Source organism: Panthera leo, chromosome B2 (assembly GCF_018350215.1).
Source record: "Panthera leo isolate Ple1 chromosome B2, P.leo_Ple1_pat1.1, whole genome shotgun sequence".
Lineage (NCBI taxonomy): Eukaryota > Metazoa > Chordata > Mammalia > Carnivora > Felidae > Panthera > Panthera leo.
This window is the reverse complement of record NC_056683.1, coordinates 123,875,232-123,897,980: the sequence shown is the minus strand read 5'-3', so window position 1 is coordinate 123,897,980 and position 22,749 is coordinate 123,875,232. Positions and strand designations below refer to the sequence as shown.

Sequence of the window (22,749 nt, the reverse complement as noted above, 5' to 3'; positions counted from 1 at the left end):
CTTATATTAACATTTTGCATTAGCATAGCACATTTGCTTTAATTAAGAAACCAATATGGATGCATTGCTATTAACTAAAATCTAGAGACATTTTAAAAATCATACTACTCTTTGGCTACTAGTTTTTCTATGGGTATTTGATCAATTTTAGGTCTTGCAAATGTTATGCTGAAGAATAGTATTCCACTGCCATCTACTGTTCCACATAAATACATATTCTTTCCATTTTGAGTCAGAATTTTTTTCATTTATCTATACTTTCATAGCATTTTAGAGTTATAGGTTTCCCTGAAGTGACAGGTCGAGGAGAACTGACAAGATAAGAAAGCGAGTAAAGGGGACAGACGAGGTTGGAGAGGCAAAACGGGCCAGACCACAGAAGAATTTGTGTGTTACTTTTAGGAATCTCATCCCCGATGGCAGAGGTGATGGGGAATCAGTGAGGGCTGCATCAAGGAGCGTGTCAGAGTCAGACCCACATTTAGCTGGATCACTTTAGTCTTCTTGTGGAAGACGGACTAGGGAGAGGGGCGTGTTGAGAACTGGAGGAGGGCACAGCCCTGGCAGTGAGGGCAGGGAGAGGGGAGGAGGGGTGGAGCTGAGAGTCTGCACTGCAGAATGTCTGGGGGCTGGCAAAACTTTTAAGTTACTGCATTTGTTTTTTTTTTTTTTTTTTTTTTTAATTTTTTTAACGTTTTATTTATTTTTGAGACAGAGAGAGACAGAGCATGAACGGGGGAGGGGCAGAGAGAGAGGGAGACACAGAATCGAAAGCAGGCTCCAGGCTCTGAGCCATCAGCCCAGAGCCCTACGCGGGGCTCGAACTCACGGACCGTGAGATCGTGACCTGAGCTGAAGTCGGACGCTTAACCGACTGAGCCACCCAGGCGCCCCTAAGTTACTGCATTTGAACGGGATCTAAAAGAAAGAGTCCAGGATGATCTTGGAGGTTTAATTTTGGTGACCAAGATGACAGAGGTGGTACAGGGGCTACAGGGAGAAGATTACGGGTTGATTAATGCGGCTGAGAATCCAGGTGGCGCCACTTGCTGGACGTTGGATATAAAATTCAGAAGCGTAGATAGGAAGTGGGTACATTTGCAAGTCATGAGTAATATAGAGATAGGGGTTGAAATCCTCAAAGTGGACGACGTAACACAAAGAAAATGTCTAGAATGAACCGAAGGGCGACACAGGAAAGAATCCCAGAGGATCCAGCCTTGGGTGAGGGCAAGGGTCAGAGGAGGACAAGCACATTAGGGAGAAGGGGAAGGGACGGAGGGAGAGATTCATGGTGACCCGGGGAAAGAGAAGGAAAAAGCCAGTCCCTGACAGTTGGTGATTGTTCTGGCAGCCAGGAGCTGGGCCAGGATGATCCAATGTCAAGCGTAAGTAATCTCACAGAATGTTAACATCAGACAAGGTCACTGTATCATTACGATAGAACAAAACAAAAACAAGACCGCTCCGTGTTCACGTCTGGACACAGAAAAAAACGCACCATGCAACTACAAAATAAGATAGCACTCTTCCTGATATAGCATAACTTAGAACAAAACATGAAACCAATTTGACAATAAATTTCATATATTGAAAAAAAAAGTGAAAAACAAAACAAAACAAAAACAAAAAAAAACAGAACAAAACAGCCACATCCCTGAACCCTCTCCAAAATCACCTGGCATCACCCTAAATCGTTTTTTTTTTTTTAAGTGTATCTATGTATTTTGAGAGGGAGGGGGGAGGCAGAGAGAGAGGGAGAGAGACAATCCCAAGCAGTCTCCACACTGTCAGTGCAGAGCTTGATGTGGGGCTCGAACTCACAGTACCGAGAGATCATGACCTGAGCCGAAACCAATGGTCGGATGCTTAACCGACTGAGCCACCCAGGCGCCCCACGCCTAAATCTTTTGACTGAGCTCTCCTAACATCCTCTGAGACACTCCCAGATTTTCCCGTGGTGTGCAGTGTCCTTTGCTGCAGAGTTACTAAATCTAACTTCATTTGACTATAGGTGTGTTCCTGATGATCTGTAGGCACTGGGCTTTAACATCTTTATAGAAGCCCAGAGAGCAGACAGTTTTACAGAGGGAGACATCACAGTATCTAGTGGAATGGAGAGGCTAATGATCGCCACTGAATTTGGCAAATATGAGCTTACTGGTGACCTCTGCGCGAAGAGTTTTAGTAGGATATTGGGGGTAGACGCAGGGGTGTGCTTTTACTAGCGTGAGAGAGATGATTATGTATATTTCTTCCAAACTCTGTGTTCAGTGACATCAAGGCGGTAGCTGGATATCAGCTTTGGGGGAGTTTTACAGGATGGAAATTGGCAGATGCTACAAGTTGAGGATGGGGGGGGTGGTCAGAAAGTTGGTTGTTAAACATTTACGATCACACTACTGGGTAGAATAGACAGGAAGGAATGGGAAGGGAGAGTGGAGAGACAATTAAAAGTTTGCATGAACAGGGGAAGGGGAGAGATGGGACAAATATTAGAGGTGAAACACAGAGTCAGCCAGAAGTGGACTTCAGAATGCCTGGTTTCCTGTGCATTGCTCGTTCTACACCTGCACGGTTATCACTTTGGTTTACTAGTGAGGTCATGGCAGCTTCTCTGGGACTGTTTCATTACAGCTCAGGAAAGAATTGGTAGTGGGTGGGATGTTTACAAGGGTAAAGAGGAGGGACGAAAGAAGGAAACTTTTGGAGAAATATTTTCCAAATTCTTACAAATGGTTATTGTAAATAGCACTGGCTCTGGTGACGAACGGCTTAGGACGACGTGTGGGTTTGCCACTCGGGGACTGTGCAGTCTTGAGCAAGTTCCTTAACTTCTTTGTGCCCCAGTCCTCTGGTCTATATGAAGGTGATGGGAGGACATGCCTCACCAGGTGGGATGTGGAATACCTTTCTGGCACATAGGTGACTCCCAGCAAATATTAGTTAGCTGCTATGACCATTAGAGAAGATAGTAAAACAACTACATGCTTTTGTTTTTAAATTATATATTCACGCAGTTTTGTTTGTGATATTTATTGCTTTTATAACCATAAAAACCCCAATTGATAAAAATAAAAACCTTTTTCAGATACACTTTACATTGTCAAGTGCTCTGTGATCCCTGTGTTATCCAGCAGGGGGAACTATTTAATTGTCTATTATCCACTATAAGCTATCATTTCACTAATAATGATTAGGATGAATGATTGCATTGTCTGCGAAAACGTAACGATTTACAGTTGGTATTCGTACAAAGAATTTGTTCCTTACAAGCATGCAAAGGCCCCTTTCTAATCTTATTAGAGTGGGAAACCTATGAACATCATCACCATCAACCCTTTTATTGTGGCTTACGATGTGCAGGCACTATTCTGCACACTTTACATATGTTAGCTCTTTTAATACTCATTACAACACTATGGGGTGAGCACTAACCACTTTACAGATGAGGAAACTGAGGCACAAAGAAGCTAAGTGTCCCCGTATCACACAGCTAGTATCAGAAAGGATCTGAACCTGAGCCATCTGGTTCCACAATCTGAGAGACATATGTTAGGTACATTATCCAGACAGGGCGGGTTTAGTCTCTTCCAGAAATTCCGAAGAGCTACTCTGCTCTCTTTCACCTCATTAATACTCTCTTTCCCTCAAATCTATTGGAACAAGAGAAAGAAGGTATATCTAGTCCCAAATCATTTAGAGATATTAAGACCAATGAAACTCTCATTTTGTCTAAAACCACTTTGCTCCTGATGAGTACTCTATTTGATTTGTAAGAATCTGATTTCTTCCCTCACAAATATACTATAGATACAGCTACTCAAACAAATATTTGCCTAACTTTTGAAAACCCTGAGAACTTATTTTCTTTACACAATCTCCACCGTAGGCAGTTAACTCTTGGCAGAAGCCCTCCCCCCACCCCCATGCTCTTCTTTCAAAGTGAAAATATTGGCCTCTAAGGAAAATATGTGAATTTGGTTCATGTAAAATTAAGGCTGGGGAAATTTTTTTTCATGTGGTTTCAAACACTAACTTCCTCAGCACTTTTATTTCATGAGTCCTCAACAATTGTGGGAGAGCTGCTTAAGGCAAAATAGTCCTCTGTTTCTATCCAGAGTACCGAAGTAAAACAGAGGACTAAATTTTAAACATTGCGAAGTCTTTTATAACAACTGGGTGGGATTCAGCAGAGATCTGTGGAGGTGAAAGATAAGATGTGACCCCTCGTGGGATGTTTTTCATAATTTGCCCAAGGCCACCGTGGGGCCTGACACTGAGAATCTGTTTCTCCTCAGTGCCACTCCCGGCTGCCACCCCACCCTCCCTACCACACCCGAGTCATGGTGGTGACAGAAGCAGGGCCGGGACACTGGAGGTGGGATTTTAGGCGCTGGCTGCATGCTGACCTATGGCTTTCATTTGGAGAAACCTCAAAATAGTAAAGGAAAAGAGGAGATTAAGTGGGGCTTCCATAGGGACAGGTTTGTGGCGGAGAGTGGACTGCCGCAGATCGGAACCTGAACCTATCTGGGAAGCCAAGACAAAGCGCTTCCAAGACTGGGGTGGCATCTGTTAAATCCTGTGCGTTCAGACATTAAATGTTTCTTTGAGCTCCCCCTAAGACCCAGACACAGCGCCAGCCACTGTGTTGAATAAAACCTGGCCTCTGCTGGCGAAGAGCTCCAGACCCAGCAGGAAAGGCGAGTACATAAACAGATAAAAGCGAGCCACGGTACAAGGTACAAAGGTGGAGAGCAAGAGGAAGTGCCCACCTCTGCTTAGGAGGGTCAGGGACCGGCTCCTGGGTTGCGCACACGTTCAACCGGAGCGCGGCACTGACCCACAGGTACAACGTGGACACCCATGTCAAACTGCCTGAAACCTGAAGGCAGGATTGTTGAAAATCAGACCATCATCCGGCCTCGGGGATGAAATATTTAGCTGGTTGGCTCGGATGAAAACGTGCACCCGGCGAGGCACGGAGAAGAACCACATTTGGCGTGAGAGGCTCAAGGAGGCCGGGGAACGGGGCAGTGGGGAGGCGCAGAGGCGCGCGGGGCTGCAGCCGGGACCCCCCACCCTCCCCCGGGCCCCCTTCCCTGGCCGGGCGCCGGCCCCCCGCGGCTCCAGGGCGGCGCGGGCGGGCCAGGCTCACCCACGCCCGGTGTAACCCGAGCCCGGCCCCGCCTCTCCCCGCGCGCACCCCGGCCGGCCGGGCAGGTCGGGGCGGCGCGCCGTGAGTCACCGGAATCTAGGTGGGGCCCCGGCGCCCCGACCCGCGTCCTCCGGGAGCCGCCTCCCCGCGGCCTCTTCCCTTTTGTCGCGCTGCCTGCGCTCGCGGGCCACTCTCCGCCGGCGACCGAGCCCCGCGCGCTCCTCTCCTCCGCGCCGCCACCGTCGAGATGCTGCGCTGCGGCCTGGCCTGCGAGCGCTGCAGGTGGATCCTGCCCCTGCTGCTGCTCAGCGCCATCGCCTTCGACATCATCGCGCTGGCCGGCCGCGGCTGGCTGCAGTCGAGCGAACACATCCAGACGTCCTCCCTGTGGTGGCGATGCTTCCACGAGGGCGGCGGCAGCGGGTCCTACGAGGATGGCTGCCAGAGCCTCATGGAGTACGGTGAGTGCCGCCGCCTCCGGGAAGCCCTCTGGGCTGCGGCTGGGCGTGCGCGGCCTCCGGCCTTCGGAGGCCGCCCTAGGCGAAAGGAGTGAACCGGGGCAGAGGTAGTGAGTGATTTAAAAAAAAAAAAAAAAAAAATCTATTTAGAGCTTAGGTTAGGCATCCGACCCGAGCAAAAGAAAGCAGTAGCAGCTTTGAGTGGCCAAAACCAGGCTCAAAGCGGGGCGAAAATGGCCCTGGTTCAAACTATTTTTTTGTAGGGGTTGTCGGTGACATGCAAAAGGTGATTTTTCAGCCATCAAAGAGGTTTAGATGAGTAAATACAATGAACAAAGTCTATATTCTTGGAGACCTAGTGAACTCTCTTGCCATTATGCCACCGCCTCCTCTGATTCCTTGTAAGATGAAAATATACACGCCTTCCCCAAGGTCGGTGTATTCGTTTGGCTTGAACTAAGTGAAAGCAACTCTTACTCGGTTAAACAAAAAAGGCCTTTCTGGCGAAAGTGTTAGCAGTTATGATTTCAATGGGTACTGCGGTTCTTTTAAGGAGCAGGCTAGTTCTGGTTCTTTTTTTGTTTTTAGGGGGTGTCTTTTTGACTTAAGTACGGCATTGCTGTTGAGAAAACTCAGTTATTTTCATCTGATTTGAAATCTACACAGCAAACACATCTTCTACACCAGCAAAATGAAGCAGCGTTGACAAATTTAATATACTGCAGTTGGAGTTAACTTTATTTTTCCAGCATGGAGCAGCCTGGATGTTTTACTTAATCGGCGCCACTGGAAAGGGGCACATTCTTGCCCGCTGCCACCCCCCACGAAGGGTAGTTGCCAAAAACGGCTGGGATCTATTGTGATTAGCCGTGTGTGCCTGGGGTGCTGGAGAGGAGGGTTTAAGTACGAGCCTAATTCCCAACTGAAAGCCAAGTGCTCTCGAATGGGGCTTTAGCAACTGAGTTCAAAACCGAGGAAGAAGCCTGCCCTGCCTTTCTCCATTCCCTGCTAGGGCGATTGACTTGATTCTTTACTCTGAAGTGGCCTAGGACTTCGAAGTACCCAGTTTATTTCTGGTTCTGGGGGCCCGTATCCAGAGCCTGGTGCTGTATCTTATCTACTGCGGAATTGTTTGGAAGTTCTCACCATGAGCTTGCCCCACAAAGGGAGGCATGGTCCTCATTAGCAGGTAATAAAATGTAAAGACCGCAAGGAATTCCTGCTTGCCTTAATGTCTGTGTTTTTCCGCTCTTAAAACAAACAGAACGCCTGACGGGGTTTCTAGTATCTCAGATCTTTTAGGGTTTTAAAGGGAATTAATTTCTTTGAAGTCATACATCTGTATCTTTTAGCCAAAATGCATTGGAACTCAGTCTCTCCGGGGGACTTACGAAGACTGCTTATACAGATGTGTTCTTTTAAACGGACTCGATGATCAGACGTCAGAACAGAGACTAATACAGACCCAGAGAGTACTCTGCAGTCCTCCGCATGTGAAGGTTAGGCTGGAAGAGAGGTGCTGCCAGAACGGCCATCAGCACTGCTGCTGGGACATGATCTAGCCTGCACGGCTCTCCCTGGCTGTGGCTACAGCCCTCTTGTGAAACTCACACAATGCAGTTCTTATTTTTTCTGGACTTGGAGGATGAGCTCACCTTCCCAGGGCGTGGCTCCTCCAGCCTCAGAATGATACAGTGCTTTGTATGTGGAAGGGAATAAGCAGGTTTTGTTGGTGCAATTTTTTAATTAGAAGGCTAAAGCATTAACTTTTTTTAATTGTAAAGACAACACTGATCCAGTCCATAAACTATGTTTCGATTTGATATAGAAATTGGTTTTTGGTGGGGCGCCTGGGTGACTCAGTCCGTTGAGCTTCTGACTCTTGATGTGGGCTTAGGTCATGATCTCACCCTTCTTGGGTTTGAGCCCCCAAATCAGGCTCCGCGCTGACAGTGTGGAGCCTGCTTGGGGTTCGCTCTCCCTCTGCCCCTCCCCCACTCACGATCTCTCTCTTTCTCTCAAAATACATAAACTTAAAAGAAAAAAAGAAACTGGTTTTTGGTAAAGTTCAGTTTTCCAAGCGGGTCTTGAAAAATCAAGATGCGGCAAGACTGATTTGTATTGTATGATGCGGCAAGACTGATTTCCGTAAGGGGGCAGTGGCATTAACATCTCAGTTCAGTTATTCCTGTGACGTTTGCAAAGAGAAGTAAGTGCCAATAACGTGTTCGATGCAGCTTTTGCTCTAGACCTGGAATCAAATCATGAATCCAGGATCCACGGTCATGGTCATTAGGCAACCGTGGGAAGAAGAATACTGATGTGAACTCTCAAAGAGAGGTCCATTTCAGGCTATTCTGGTCAGAGATGAGCTGGAGTGTTTATTACACTTTCACTTCATTTTCTGCCATGGATGTTGGCTTCCTTAACAGGTGTAAAAATTGTGTATTCCTACACTATAGGGCGATTATCTAGGCATCTCTGAACCCTGGAGATTTTCAGATACCCCCAGTAAGGCTTTGTGGAAAACAACGTGTTTATGGGAGGTTTATCTAAAATGTAGTGAGCAGTTTACACACACTCCCACGTACGTATAAACACAACAAAGAGGAAGGTGGATGGCTCTAATTAAAATATCTCAATACAGAGGATTGACTTTTGTACACCCACTTTTTAAAAACTTCTTGAAATGTACTAGAACATCAACATGACTTATTGTAACTTAAAACAATTTTTTTTATTGTTTCATTTATTTTTAAGAGAAAGAGAGAGAGACAGAGAATGAGCAGGGGAGGGGCAGAGGGAAAGGGAGACACAGAATCCAAAACAGGCTCAAGGGTCTGAGCTGTCAGCACAGAGCCTGATGCGGGACCCGAACTCATGAACCTCAAGATCATGACCTGAGCCGAAGTCAGATGTTTAACCTACTGAGCACCCAGGTAACTTTAAGCCACACATGTAACTACCATCGTAACTTTTAAGAAAATATACCTTTTTATTACAAAGCGCTTGACCATCTCTTCGTATTAATATTCATAACATTAATATGCTCATTTTGATATTAAAAACAGATTATTCTTCAAGTATTGGCAATAATACTAATAACATAGATGTTTTTATAAAGGGAGATAGTTCCTTAGAACTATGTAAAATGCAGAATATTATATTCCTCATGGTTATTGACAGATTTTTAAAGAATTTCAGATTGCCACATCACCTCATTTTTCCTTATAAATCAACCAAATTATAAGCTGGATATTTGTTTTTACATGGTATTAACAACTAAATAGATACCCAGCTTAACAGATACTTGTTTAATTTTTTAAAACATCATGAGCATGTAGAGCATAGAAAGAACCTCACATTTATATTTCTCCAAACAGGAAAAGAACATTGAAATAATTGTTCAAATTTCACATGTAAATAAAATGCAAAATTAAATTGGAATGCATGTTCATACAGACTGTTTTTGTACCGTCCGCACCTTTTATTCCCCGTCTTTAAGAAAAAAAATACATCAGGAAGATATTTTAAGTGTCAGTGATACAGATTCTAAAGCCCAAGCAAGCTCTGGCTTGTCAGGGTGGAGACTGATGGAGTTGGATTTATGCACCGGGATAATGGCGATGAGTTTATGCACCAAGAATGGCAGTGGGGAGTCAGTACAGCCAAGTCCAAGAGTGCTTGCTTTAGATCTGAACTCACAAGTTCAGAGCTTCATTTTACCAGACGCCCTTCGACTACCACAGAATGCATTGAATGGTATTTTTTTTTTTTTTTTTACATGAACTCAGTCTTGGATAAGTCCAAGAATCAGAGTATTTATTATGTGAATATTTTTAGATCATTTAGCCCTATGGTTCTTAAAATGTACAGGAAATGAGAAACAGAAGTACAAAGTGAATAGGTTTACATTAGGCGAAATTGAACGTAGAAGAGTTCATTTTGAGACTATGCTCTTGAGGCCTTTTTGCAGAGAGGTAGGGTGAGATATTGAAATGTTATTGTTTTATGAAATTAGGCATTAGTAGGTAGGTTACTCTTTGTGGGTGTGTGTTCATGTCTTTACACAGAAAAATAAAGGTTGGCCACTCCATTGATTTTCCGAATTAAAGCATAGATATGTGTGTTCATTTATAAAATCCAGACGTGTGGGAACTTGTGACCTAGCCATTTGCTGCACTTAGCAGTAATCGCCCGAGAGCCTCACTCCCTTTTTAGTGACCTAACTTGTTTTCTCCGTGCAAGCGGGCACAGACTCACAGGCTATGAGAATTAGAAGGGCGTAAGAGTGCACCTGTTCACACTTTCACCAAAGCCTGTGCTCATCAACACCACCCACGATGAGCGGAGCCCTCTTCCCTTCGTTCGCAACTTAATTCAGTTCCCTGGACGCTGCTCTTTGTTTAAAAGTACTCGTCTTACGCCGATGGAGCTCAAATGTGCTTCCGTGTAAATTCTCCTTCCCAGCCTTCTTCATCTGACAGACTTTCAAATATGTGACCGTTGATCCCCAGTTCCCTGCTAGTCATCTTGTCCAAGTTGAGGGAGCAATTCTCCGTTTTCACATCTTCCCGTATGGGATGGATGGTTTCCCCACGGAGACTTTCAAAGAAGACCATAACGGGGCAAAGTATCATCATTCTGTAAAAACACAGTGGTAAGTAGTTATCATCTGGCTCAGTTTCAGGAGAAAATGTAGAGCACGTAAAGAATCTCACACCAACTGGATGCTGTCGCACGTGCCTCTGACGTTGCTTTGCTTGTCTTCTAAAGCTTCTGCAAAATCACTTCTTCCTATGTAATTTTTTTTGGAGGTCTGTTATGAGTTGCCCGCAAGATTTTTGCTACTCAAAGTGTCCAGACCAGCCGCATCAGCATTATCTGGAAGGTTACTGGGCACTCAGTATCTCAGGCCCCACTTTCTGAACCAGAATCTGCATTTTAACAAGGTCCCCAGGTGAAGCATAAGCACTGTATAGTTTCAGAAGCACTGGTCCATATTCCTGCAGATTACCTCCTCATTGGGCATGCACCAGGCTTTTTGAATATATATTCCATCTATGTGTATACTTATTTGTAGACAGGAACTGTGTAATTTGTAATCATGGTTTTATCCAGTTTTCAGTCTATGACATAAAGAGTCTATCTGACCTAAAGAACTCTATACAAATAGTATGAGATCTGATCAAAGCTCAGATTTATTAGGTAGGCCCTTCCCTATTAATAGATGGATCTTTTGTTCTGCAAAGGGATTCTACTTTAATTGGGCGACAGGTGGGCATCTGCAAGGTACTGAGTAAGGGGCTAGCTAGATCAGACTGTCATGGTCAGTGTTGGGTGCCCACATGTAAAACTACTGAAGAATGCAGCAAATCCACTAAAAGAAAAATTAACTTTGGAGGAACAATTAGTGACCGTCTCTAAAATATTACCCACAATGCTAAAAATATTAGTAGTGCTCTCGTCTATAAGTTGTTTTTTCTTTTTTTTTTCCTTTTCACAAACTTCAGTTTGATTTATGGCTTCCAGCGTGGCATTCAAGGTATTTATTTTTCCTCTTTTTTTTTTTTTTCTCGCTCCTTTCTTATCCGTTGACCTTACTGGTCTTTTCCTAGCTGTATTTGTCTTGTAACATTGCATTTTCAAATGTCATCCCTGGAAAAAAGATAATAGCATTTTTTCTCGTACAAAAAACTTAAAAGCATTTTCTAGGAAAAACTCAGAATTACATTAGTGACCATTGGTGTCGATCTGATGTTGAATCTTTGCAAGTGAGAGCAAAATTAGGTAGGCTGTTCTTTATCCAAATGGGTCTTTAATGAATCTTATTTAAAAGTGGGTTTATAAAGTGGCTGGTCTCTTTAACAATATGAACTTCTCCAAGTGGCACTTAGAAAATAAATTTAGGATGTAATAGGTTATATACAACACCAAATTGGTCTTCCCTTAAGGAGACAGAACAAACAAAAAACATTCCTGCACGGAAACATAGCATCCGTGTACCTGTAGTACTGAGTGATTTGTGGTCTCTGTTCGGCGAGGGCTAATTGACAGTGAGAATCCTCCCTGCTGTCTGTCGCAAACCATAATTAGGAAAGACAATAACATTTTGTGTACAAAATAATAATGGAGAACAGACTTGTCTTCAGAATAAAGATGGACAGTCTGCCTTCGAAGAGCCAAGGACCATCCATCTGTACATTCATGGAAGAAATAGCTTTAAGATGTTTTCCTCTTGGGGTTGGTAAATACGGTATAATTTAGACCATGGTATAATACAAACATAGAAATCCTTCCTAAAAGGGTTGGATACACTTGTAGGTATTAGGCTCATTCTGGGTAATTAAGTGAAACCAAAAGTACTCGGGGTGCAGACTTAACTTTTCACAATGTGTGTCGGGGAGATTTGCCATGTTATAAGTCTGCATGGCTGTCGGCCCCCTTCTCGGGAGGAATGTTGGGCTGGGATGACCTTGATCAGACCAGGTAGGGTCCATCTCATCATTTTACAGCAAAACAGTCATTGATAGGAGAGGGCAGATTGCCTTACTCATCGCTCATCAGCCAGGTCTTCAAAACTGTGCCAAGGTTTCTGTCTTCTGTGATAATTAAATGATTCAGTGTGGGTGTTTCCGTGCTGCAGGAGCAGGTTATCACATGTTCTGCTTCCAGGGAAGCCTTTCTCAAGACAAAAGGCCACTTACTTTGCCATTTTGATTTTCTCAGACTCAGCGTTTAAAGTAAACAAGACACTACTGGATTATTTCACACAGCTTAGGCAAAGTTCTTAAAATGGGCTGTGTTCATATTTGTGTTCACCTGTTGGCTTCAGGGTAGGCGAAGGGGCTCACTATTTTCTAAATTCCTTTCAAGTACGTGAAACAAAGTGTAAATTACGCTTCAGCTATCATGTTAGAGGGAGTGGGAATGGGGATAATCTGTGTTAATCTTCCCCAAATAAACAGGAATAATTATTAATACTACTCGTCATAGCTACATCCCTCATCATTTAGTTAGCTATACTTTTCAAACCTTAATCTGTGACTGTCAGAGTTTGGTCAGCAAAATATGTTCCTTGTTAGGAAGGTTTTTTTGTTGTTATTATTGAAGACTCACATTCTGCTACGCAAGTTTTCATTATGTTTGCTCTCCTCCATATGCTTATACAGATTGGTTGCCTTTCATGGCAGTTTCTAACCTGTGAACTCAACTTAAAAGGCAAAATCAGTGTCTGCTTCTTTGAATTTGATAATTGGATTTAGCTTTGAATTAGGTAATTGGATAATTGGATTTAATGATTGACAGTAGCCATAAAAATCCGTAGAAATGAGACTGTAATCGACAGTGGGTCATATACCGAAAGTTACATGTTTTTTTTTTGGCAGTGCTCTGTTTTTATAAGGAGATTAATCATCTCTCTTAGTTCTTCTCAAACTTTAGTATGGATGTAAGAGATGTCAGTAAGGCGCAGATTCCTGGGTACTACCTCTTGAGTTATGATCCGTTGGGCTTGGAGGGAGTCACGGGAATCTGTATTTTTAATAAGCACCACTGATGATTTTGACACCGTGATCTATGGGCTCGACCTTGACATGGTCTGATTACTATTCTTTCCATAGCACAATCCCACTTCTCTTGCAAGTTACCTTACTTGAAGGACGAGGAAAAAAGTGAGAACATTTCACATTCTGGCTTTATTCATTTCTGATTTAAAATAAAACATTTCTATTTTATCTTGCCCCTAAGACCTCCGATTGATCTCTGGAAAGAGCAAAAAAGGTCTGGAGGAAAGTAATGAAAATTATAAAATATAAATAAAAAATTATATATAAAATATAAATAAAAAATATATAAAATTATAAAAAAATTTTATAAATATAAAATAGGCCCACTCATGCTCTGTCTCTGCCTCATCTTGCAGGCCACTAAGGGATAGTTTGTGGGAAAACATGGTATTTCTGAGACATATAAAAATGTGTTCTCTTCTTAATAACCTATTACGCCCCAGTCATTCCTAAACCTAGAGGAAGATCTGGAAGGAGCGTGGTGGTTGGAGAAAGTTTGTCTATAACAGATGATGATGTAAACATGCAGTGGGTAACTGAGGAACGAGAACGAATGGAAAGAAGTGCAGAAGTAAAGAAATACAGAAAGAAAATGGAGAAAGGTGAGGTACTGGAGAAAAGTCAGAGGAATAATACGCAAGGAACTTTTCGAGTGGTAAAGGCTGGAGCCTTCCTAGCTCCCTGACTTTTCACACAAGGGCTGTCCTCCTCACAATAATGTGGAAAGAAGGCATTTTTAGCCCAGGTTAGCAGATGTGTTAGCCCAGGTTAGCAGGCTGATGGTGGCTAATTGGTGACAGAGGCAGGGCGCACATGAAGTCTGGCTGGCTTCCGAGCCCCTGTTGCTTTTGCCCCCTGTGTCTTCCACTGTGACCAAATGACCTAGAATTAAGGGAGGATGAATTTGTCAGCCGAGCGGTGCTCAAGGAGGAGTGAAACCAGGGCAGATGAACACATGACTCGCTTTTTTGAGTGCAGTAAAAAAGTAAATAGATCAAGAGTGTGTGTTCGTCTATCAGTTAATGGATGGATAAATAAAATGCAGACTGGCCACACAATAGGTGAAAGAAGACAGTCACAAAAGGCCATGCAGTATGGATTCCATGTATATGAAATGTCCAGAACAGGAAAATTGATAGTGACAGAAACCAGATTAATGGTTGCCAGAAGCTGGAGGAAAGGGGTGGGGGTGGCACGTATGGAGCTTCTTTTGGGGGGATGAAAATTTTGGAATCGTAAGTGGTGATGGTTACACAACCCTGTGAATATAGCAGGAGCATACTTTGAAAGAGTGAATTTTATGGTATGTAAATTATAGATCTAAAAAGAATCATGTTTCGGATTTAGACAGGCTGGAAATCGAACTTGCCTGAAGCACTTATCAGCCGTGTGGCTACGTGACAGGTTATTTGAGCTTTCAAAGCCTTCGTATATACTCATTTCTAAAGAAATGATGATAAAGGTCTTTGATTTTTAAGTAAACTCTACACCCAAGGTGGGGCTCAAACTCATGACCCTGAGATCAAGAGTCCCATGCTCTACCGACTGAGCCAGCCAGGCACCCCGCTAAAGAAGTGATGATAGTATGAACCTTAAAAAGATTGTGAAGATTCTGTGAACTAAGGCATGTCAGGTTCTTAGCACAGAGCCTGGCACAGAGCGATTACACCATCAGTGTTAGGGCCTCTAGAGAGGTTGTATGTGAAGAGATTTGAGAAATTCGTGCAGGTTGTGCGGTGGGAATTATTGGCTGGGGTTGTTGGCCAGGGTATCATGGCTCTCCATATTTCCACAGGCTCAAGGTAGAACGACACGGGACTGGAGGTGCCCGTGCAGATTTTCAAACCCAGAAATCAATTGTCACTTCATCCTGAGGCCTTTGAGGGCCAATATCAATAACTAAGAGCTCTTGTGCAAATATATCCTGAATAGTTCAAGACGTTAAAATTTAGACTAGCAACTGGGTATATTTGTACCTGAACTTGTTATGAAGTCACAGCTTCTTCATAATTAAATTGTTCTATTTCACATCTCTGCCTAGTCATGAGGCAGATGATTTCAGTGATTATTTTGGCACAGAACCAAACATTAATACGAAACAATGATGTTTTGTCAAGGTATTTGAACCATTTCCTAACGGGATTCTAATTTAATTGCTCAATATAAAAAATGTTTACTATAGTTGCGTTGTGTTAGAACTTGAGTGAACCTTTTAAAGATACCTGTTTATGTGGCCTTTTTATTACGTGAGAAACAGTTTGATGAGTTTGAACTTTCATTTCAGAGATCTAAACATTTGCCCGAACTCTGAGGGGAGAAGGCATTATTGTGTAGCAACGTATAGGGCACCCTCCGCACGAATTGCCTCTTCTTCCCTTGAGATACGGAGACGCTTACGTGCTGTCAGAAAAGCTGTCCTTGCGCCCAGATATAATGAGCAGAGAGCAAAAAACTCCTACTGATGCTTCGACAAGTGATTTTTAAATTTGGCATGTCTGTCTTATTAATTACCGTTTCTTTTCTCTTACAGCGTGGGGACGGGCAGCCGCTGCCATGCTCTTCTGTGGCTTTATCATCCTGGTGATCTGTTTCATCCTCTCCTTCTTTGCCCTCTGTGGACCCCAGATGCTTGTCTTTCTGAGAGTGATTGGAGGCCTCCTGGCCCTGGCTGGTAAGACTATGTCAGCAATTCATACCTTCAGTAGGCATCACTATCGTACTGTCTCTCCCATGACCCTTGACAATTACACTTCCTGATCTGTTTGCAGAAAATGTGTCACCAAGGGCAGAAGTAACAGTCACGTGTCTTAAGATCTAGGTCCCCTTCCTCCTGTGGCTCAGACGGTATTACATGTCCTCCATCCAAGGGAGGAAGGTTGTCACTCTGCGTGCTGCTCTCGCTTATAGATGACCCCATGTCCAGCGACACCCCTACCTTGAGGGACCAGGACTGAGTCAGCCCTGGAAGTGTAGTGTTTCCATAGCGATCCCAGTGCTGGCCTCCTTGATCCCCTTGCTGAGGGGGCTGGAATGTCCCAGAGCCATTTTACTTATTGAAGGATGTTACAAGCTTATGATATAGTGGGGCATAGAAAGGGTTTCTGTGGTGGGACGGGAGACTCTAGGAGGCGCCCGGACTGGGATTGCCATTTTGTATCTTAGAGCCAGTTCTGGGGGATGGGAATTTAGTTATGTAGGTGAGTGCGGTCAGAGTGAACATTTATTAATGGAATGCAAGAACTAGGAGTCTAGGAGCAAGATTTATTTGAAATTTTAGGTGGGATCCTGGCACTAGGGACCTCAGCCGCAGAACTGAATTTAGATGCAACACTGGATTTTCTGAGGAAGAGAAAATCCACAGGTCTTTTCTCAAGGTACCAACTTAGGCTCGAGGGACCAAAGCAGAAATCCAGCTACAGACCTGGAGTACAAGTACAGAGTGAGCAGATGGTCTTGGAACAAGTCAGAAGCCTTGTGATTAGAAGAGGTGCATAAGATCAAGCGTGAGCCCGGAGGGAGACCGCCCCGTTCTGGGTTCCCTGAGCTTAGGGAGGGTAATCGCAGAGCCTGGGCAGAACAAGTTGGGGGTGAAAAGGGTCCTGACTGACAAGAAGGAGGTGGCCTCAGAGAACCAGCCCGTACAGGTCCGGCCCTCACCTTTACCTTGGAGAATTTCCCTTGATTGAAACATAAGGTTTACTCCAATGTTCCCTATGTCTCAAAGTTTGCTTTTCGAATACTATTTTAAAACCAGAAGTGGTTTGGAATCACAAAACATGAAGAATCTTGTTGAATCCTATTTCCGCTTCTATTTGGCTTTCGTAGTTAAATTTATAAGACTTTATCAAACCAACACACGCGATGTGTCTTCCTTTCACATGCCTTAGAAGACTAGATGGGCGCCCATTTTAATCACCATTAGAAATAACACTGGGACATTCATGTTCATTGCAAAACCCTAGTTGGTACCATATGACCCGACAATGCCTCTTCTCCGTATGTATCCCAAGGAACTGAAAGCAGGGACTTGAACAAGCAGGGACTTGGACATGATTGTCCACCCATGGTCATAGCAGTATTATTCACAACAGCCAAAAGGTGGAAACAACCCAAGTGTTGCAGGAAATGTTAAATGAAAATGTGGTATATCACATACGATGGAGTATTATTCAGCCATCAAAAGGAATAAAGCTCTGATATATGCTACAGTGTGGATGGACCTTGAAAATCCTATGCTAAGAGAAACAAGGTGACACAGAGGGCAAGTATTTGATGATTTCACTTATGCGACGGAAAGTAGATCCAAGCTCACCAGGGGCTGAGAGAGGGAGGGGTAAGCAGAGTTTAGGTTGGGGATGTTGAAAAAGTTTTAGGTAGAGATAGTGGTGATGATTGCCCAACTTTGGGAACGTATTTAGTGCCGGCGAATGGTACACGTAACCAGTGGTTACATGATAAACATGATGTTGTATGGAATTTGCCATCATTTAAAAAAAATCCCAATTAAACTCTTTCCTCCATGTTAGCGTTAAAAATATTACGATCTGGGAAGGGCCAGCTCGAGCCGACAGGGTTGCAGGAGTTTCTGTTGTAAGGAAGACTAATTCTGGCAAACTCCCACAGCTTCACTGCATACGGTCCTGCTTAATTCTGCCTTCTCACCTTACGACTGAGTCCTCATTTTTGCCTTGAGAGTGTGATAAGTAGAACGGGGCATGTTTATAGAAGAGGGAAAGGCCTAGGAATCTTCAGTGTACTTTTAGTGGTTAGCAACGTTCAGTTAGGGCCTACTGGACTTCTAAGAAATATTTCGCAGCAACAATTATTTTTAATTTTATGTATGTCTTGGGGTTACTATCTGAAAAATTGAGTGCCGATACAATAAAGATTGTGCAGAAATGGATCCAAATCATCGTAAGAACTTTACATATGATGAACTGAAACAGGTAGTGAACGATATTTAACATTTATGACCAGGGGAATTTGAAGATAATATAGGCAAGGGTTGCTTTTATGTCTTACGCAATATTTTGCAGTAAATAATAAACTTAACAAGTAAGAATTTGCCATTTAAAGCATATAAGAAACAGAGAAATGTTAAGATCTGCACCGAGATCGCTCTTCTTAAATTGCCAGAGAAGGGGAACATTTCGAGTTGAAAAACGGAAGGAACAAACCATGATGTGGAAACACTGATGGCCTTTCTAGCAATAAAAAAACAAAAAAGGAAAAGAAAATGACTTTGAGGATGCATTCGTGGAGCTGGCAGAAAGCATTTCGGTGAAAGGAGGAGGAGTGAGCACTCTCCGGTCTCCAGAGCACGGCCAGCTGGCCCCTCTGGGTGCAGACTGGTGTCTCAGTGTCACAGATTGAAAATGCGTTCATGCCCAATGACGTAACAATGCACGGGTGAACTATGGCGTGAGAGAATGCAAGAACGCAGCATAGCGTGTGGAGGCTCGTTACAGCTTTGTAGAGTTATGCATGTTCATTGGGAAATAAGACAAAAATAGATTTAATCAAGTTTGTATTTTTTTAAATTTGCTTAAAATGCCAATATGATGAATAATAACTGTAATAAGGTGACTCTTCTACCAAAGAGCTTAGAAATCTTCTGGGTCTGTGCATTCTTTCTTATATCTTCCTTCCACTTCCCCAAGGCACTGACTCTTCCCCTCTTGAATTCCCGTCCCGCCCTCCTGGAACATTCTTGCCTCCGACCTCCATCTCTCCATTTCTATTTATTCTTCAGATTCCTGCCTCCTCTGCAGGCTTTTCTGGTGCTTCCCTACATTGGTCATTCGCATCATTGGCTTGCTGTGCCTGCCACTTAGTCACTCGTTTATTAAATGACTATTCCAGTGGTGTAGTATTATCAACATTGTCTCACGTATGTGTTGTGTGCACACATGTGTGTATATGCGTACATATTACTGTTGCTAACACGGAAAATATGAACTGTGTTTGGCACAGGAATTACCAAGATGAAAAAATACTCTTCGGTACCACCCTGCTTTCTACTCTGTACTATAGTTTTGCACCTTTTATTTTAGTAAACGTAATGCATACACAGGTACTACCGAGAGAGTCCCTAATTGTTCTCTGTATTTTGTATATTCAGTGTTCTGCTCAGTGCCAGGTATCTCTGACATACAACACTCAATAACCTGTGTTGGCTCATGATTAACCGCATTCCCCCGGTCACTTTCATTAGAACGAAGTGGATTTAACGGTTATGTAAAGGCAAAGACATCGTGGAAGAGGGAGTTAATCTGTTGTTACCACGCATTCATCCATGCGTCCATATTCACTCTTTGGGATGTTTTTCTTCCCTTCAGCTGTCTTCCAGATCATCTCCTTGGTAATTTACCCCGTGAAGTACACCCAGACCTTCGACCTTCATGCCAACCCTGCCGTCACTTACATCTATAATTGGGCCTATGGTTTTGGGTGGGCGGCCACGATTATCCTGATCGGCTGTGCCTTCTTCTTCTGTTGCCTTCCCAACTATGAAGATGACCTTTTGGGCAATGCTAAGCCCAGGTACTTCTACACATCCGCCTAAGGTGGGGAGTGAGCAGAAGAAACTCGATGCTGCCAAGATGGATCCCAGAGCAAGAAACTGTCTTCCTCAGCGTCCTTCGAACCCATTTGGTGGGCAGTGTACATATCATTAAATTAGTCAATGCTAAATAACTTGGGAGAAAATATTTCTTAAATGGCGGTACAGTTTCATATTCACCTTTTATATATGTTTGTAAACAAAACTTACTTCTTTTAATTAATTACCTGTAATGTGCCCGTATCTCCTTATTTCTACCCATACCATTTATACTGCATTTGTAAAAGAATATGAATATGAAACGTAACCCCTTTATACGGTAAAAAATGAGAAGGCTTCAAAGATTGGTGTGACCTGATCAGGTTTCTGTTTTTCTCAGGTGGAATGGACTGGGTCTATTAAAAGCCAACGAGAAGAGAGCGGTATTAGTAAAAATTGTCAGTGACCAACTATTCTACAAGAAATACAAAAAATATATATTTTTCAAGCCTTCACCTATTTAAAGAAGCAAAATAGTTTCCTAAATGCATACCATTTGTGAGAATTTCTAACTAATATCCTGATTTTTTTTTTTTTGCAAAACTTCATGTTAACTTGATATGACATCTACGAACGTTTTCTTTCATAGCCAAAGCCTGCTGCCGTAGTTAGGCCTCCTTACGTAGTGAAATGTTAAGACGAAATTTTCTCTTTTGAAGTGGCTTGTAGGGTTGGGGTGTGGGAAAGTGCTGAATTCATAAATCTGTACTCTTTTGTGTCTATATGTTCGGGAACACAGATCTGATTGAAAGCTGGGCTGGGTCTAACTCATCGCGGCTGACAGGTGTGATTTGGTTGTTTATTGAAGCATCAGGAGGGCCATTCCTATCACAAAGTAGCATGAAGACAGCGTCAGGAGAAGAAATGGCTTGAATTCTTCATCTCAGGTTTGACTGGGCTCTAATCATATAGACACAGCTTCTGATAGATGGCAATTGTAAACAACACCTTAAATGTAGTTACAAACCTGGTCTTCCTTGGAAAAGAGATTTAAAATATTTGATATAGAACATACAATGGGAGAAATCAGGGATGTGAGGTTTCTCTGAATGGCAAATATATGATATATCGCGTTGACTATTATTATTTTTTTTTACCATTTGTTCTTACATAATGAAAACCAATTCATTTTATATACCAAATTATTATTTTGTAAGTTTCAGAATAAACCATTGCTGTTTTCATTATGAATTTTCCCCAATAAACCAGGTGTTCTAATCTTGTTTCTAGTTTGTAGTTTTTGGCTTTGCTTTTTTCTTTTTTCAACTCTGGGCAAGGGAATATTTTTTTTAAGTTTACTTATTTGGAAAGAGAGAACACCCACACAGGTGGGGGAGGGGCAGGGAGTGAGGGAGAGAGGGAATCCCAAGCAGGCTCCACATTGTCAGCTCGGAGCCTGACATGGGGCTTGAACCCACAAACCATGAGATCATGACCAGAGACAAAATCGAGAGTCAGACGCTCAACTGACTAAGCCACCCAGGTGCCAGGAGAAGGGAATTTTTAAAAAATGCTTTGAGTGGGGCAAAATAATAAGAGTGTTGGATAAAATGAAAAGTAGCTTTTTCTTAGTTTTAAGGGTCTTGCTCATTTGAGGTTTCCAGTAACAATTTTTGAATGAACTTTAATGGATTCTATTAGTCTCCTCCCCGGACCTCTTTAATGACTAGCACCCGGTACACAGGTATCTATCCATTGCTGCCACCAGAGGGAAATGGACTGAGAGATTTCCCATAGCTCCAGATGCCAGGGAACATTTGTGTGGTTTAGCTGAAGGTTCATCCTTCTCTCATCTTCCTGCTTGAGATACAATCGTCTTCCATTCAGGTAGTGGGACAGCAAGGAGTTTCTTTACTTGTTTTCCCCTTTTCCACCTTCCCCCAGTTCTCCACCATGGATTGTAGGTTAATTCTCCTATGGTGTGTGTAGATGTGAAGACGGGTTGCAGAGTGGCATGGTGGGATATTGGAGATACTTCTCGGTGCTTCTGTTGGCCGGTTGGTTCTTGGCAGGCAATTTTTTTCTGTTTTTCAACATATGAGCTGAACGTTTCTCATCATAAATTTAGAAGAATGTAGTCTGGGTGATTATTCACACCAAAAATTTTAAAAACTTCTGTGACAGGTAGAGGAGTTGAGGTGATAATTAATGTTAAAAATGTCATCTTCTGAAATAATAGCACAGGTAACTCAAGAAGATAATGGGTAGCTAGAGATTACGAAAACAACTTGTGTACCTGAAAACGACTCTCAGATACACGGTTCTCTAAAGCAAGCACTCCTGTCTTGGATTTTCCCTGTCCAACGTTCGCCTTTCCCTCCTTAATAAATTACATACTATAGTCTAATGGTAGGAAAAATGTAGGAAAAATATGGCTTCCTGGGACCTATGGTCTGTATTAACGGAAGCATTTCAATCCGAAATGTTTCTAACAAAGACATACTAAGTGTTATCTTGGCTTACATGTTCTACTTCTTTCAGCCCTGTTCAAGCACAGAGATCCTCTGTTCCTTGTTGGTTCATATTCACCAGGACAGATACCTTTACGTCATAAAAGGGGCAGAATTCCAGAGAGTTCTAGAGAGTAATGAAGAAGTTGACTAAGAAGCCATCTAAAGACTAACAGTGCATTGCATGATATTTTCCCTAGTAAAGCTGAGTGGCTTTTGGCTCTCTAATTATATTGAGTCCCCACCCTTTAAATAAGCAGTTGTAGGTCCCCAAACACTTTCTCACGCTCACACTGTAAGTAGTCAGATATGCCGGGTGCCACTTACTGTTGAATGCCACAAAGAAGTAATACGTCAAGGTCCTTCAATTGTCACACAAGGTTAACTATGGAGTGTAATTATTTTAGTTTCAAAACCATATATGACAGGACTGACAATAAAGTTTGATAGGCTTTCCTTTTCTAAGAAAATGAAAACAATGGGAGAATATAGCCATAATATCTTGATTATG

General features: G+C 42.9%; 1 protein-coding gene across 1 annotated transcript; it reads left to right on the top strand.

The window, feature by feature from the left end:
* The first annotated feature begins 5,258 nt into the window (after positions 1 to 5,258).
* On the top strand, positions 5,259 to 21,000 carry LOC122219193 (p53 apoptosis effector related to PMP22). Its single transcript, XM_042937422.1, has 3 exons — positions 5,259 to 5,622; positions 15,718 to 15,858; positions 19,526 to 21,000. The coding sequence occupies exons 1-3, from the start codon at positions 5,409 to 5,411 to the stop codon at positions 19,750 to 19,752; spliced, it is 582 nt and encodes a 193-aa protein (XP_042793356.1). The 5' UTR covers positions 5,259 to 5,408; the 3' UTR covers positions 19,753 to 21,000.
* Positions 21,001 to 22,749: the final 1,749 nt, after the last annotated feature.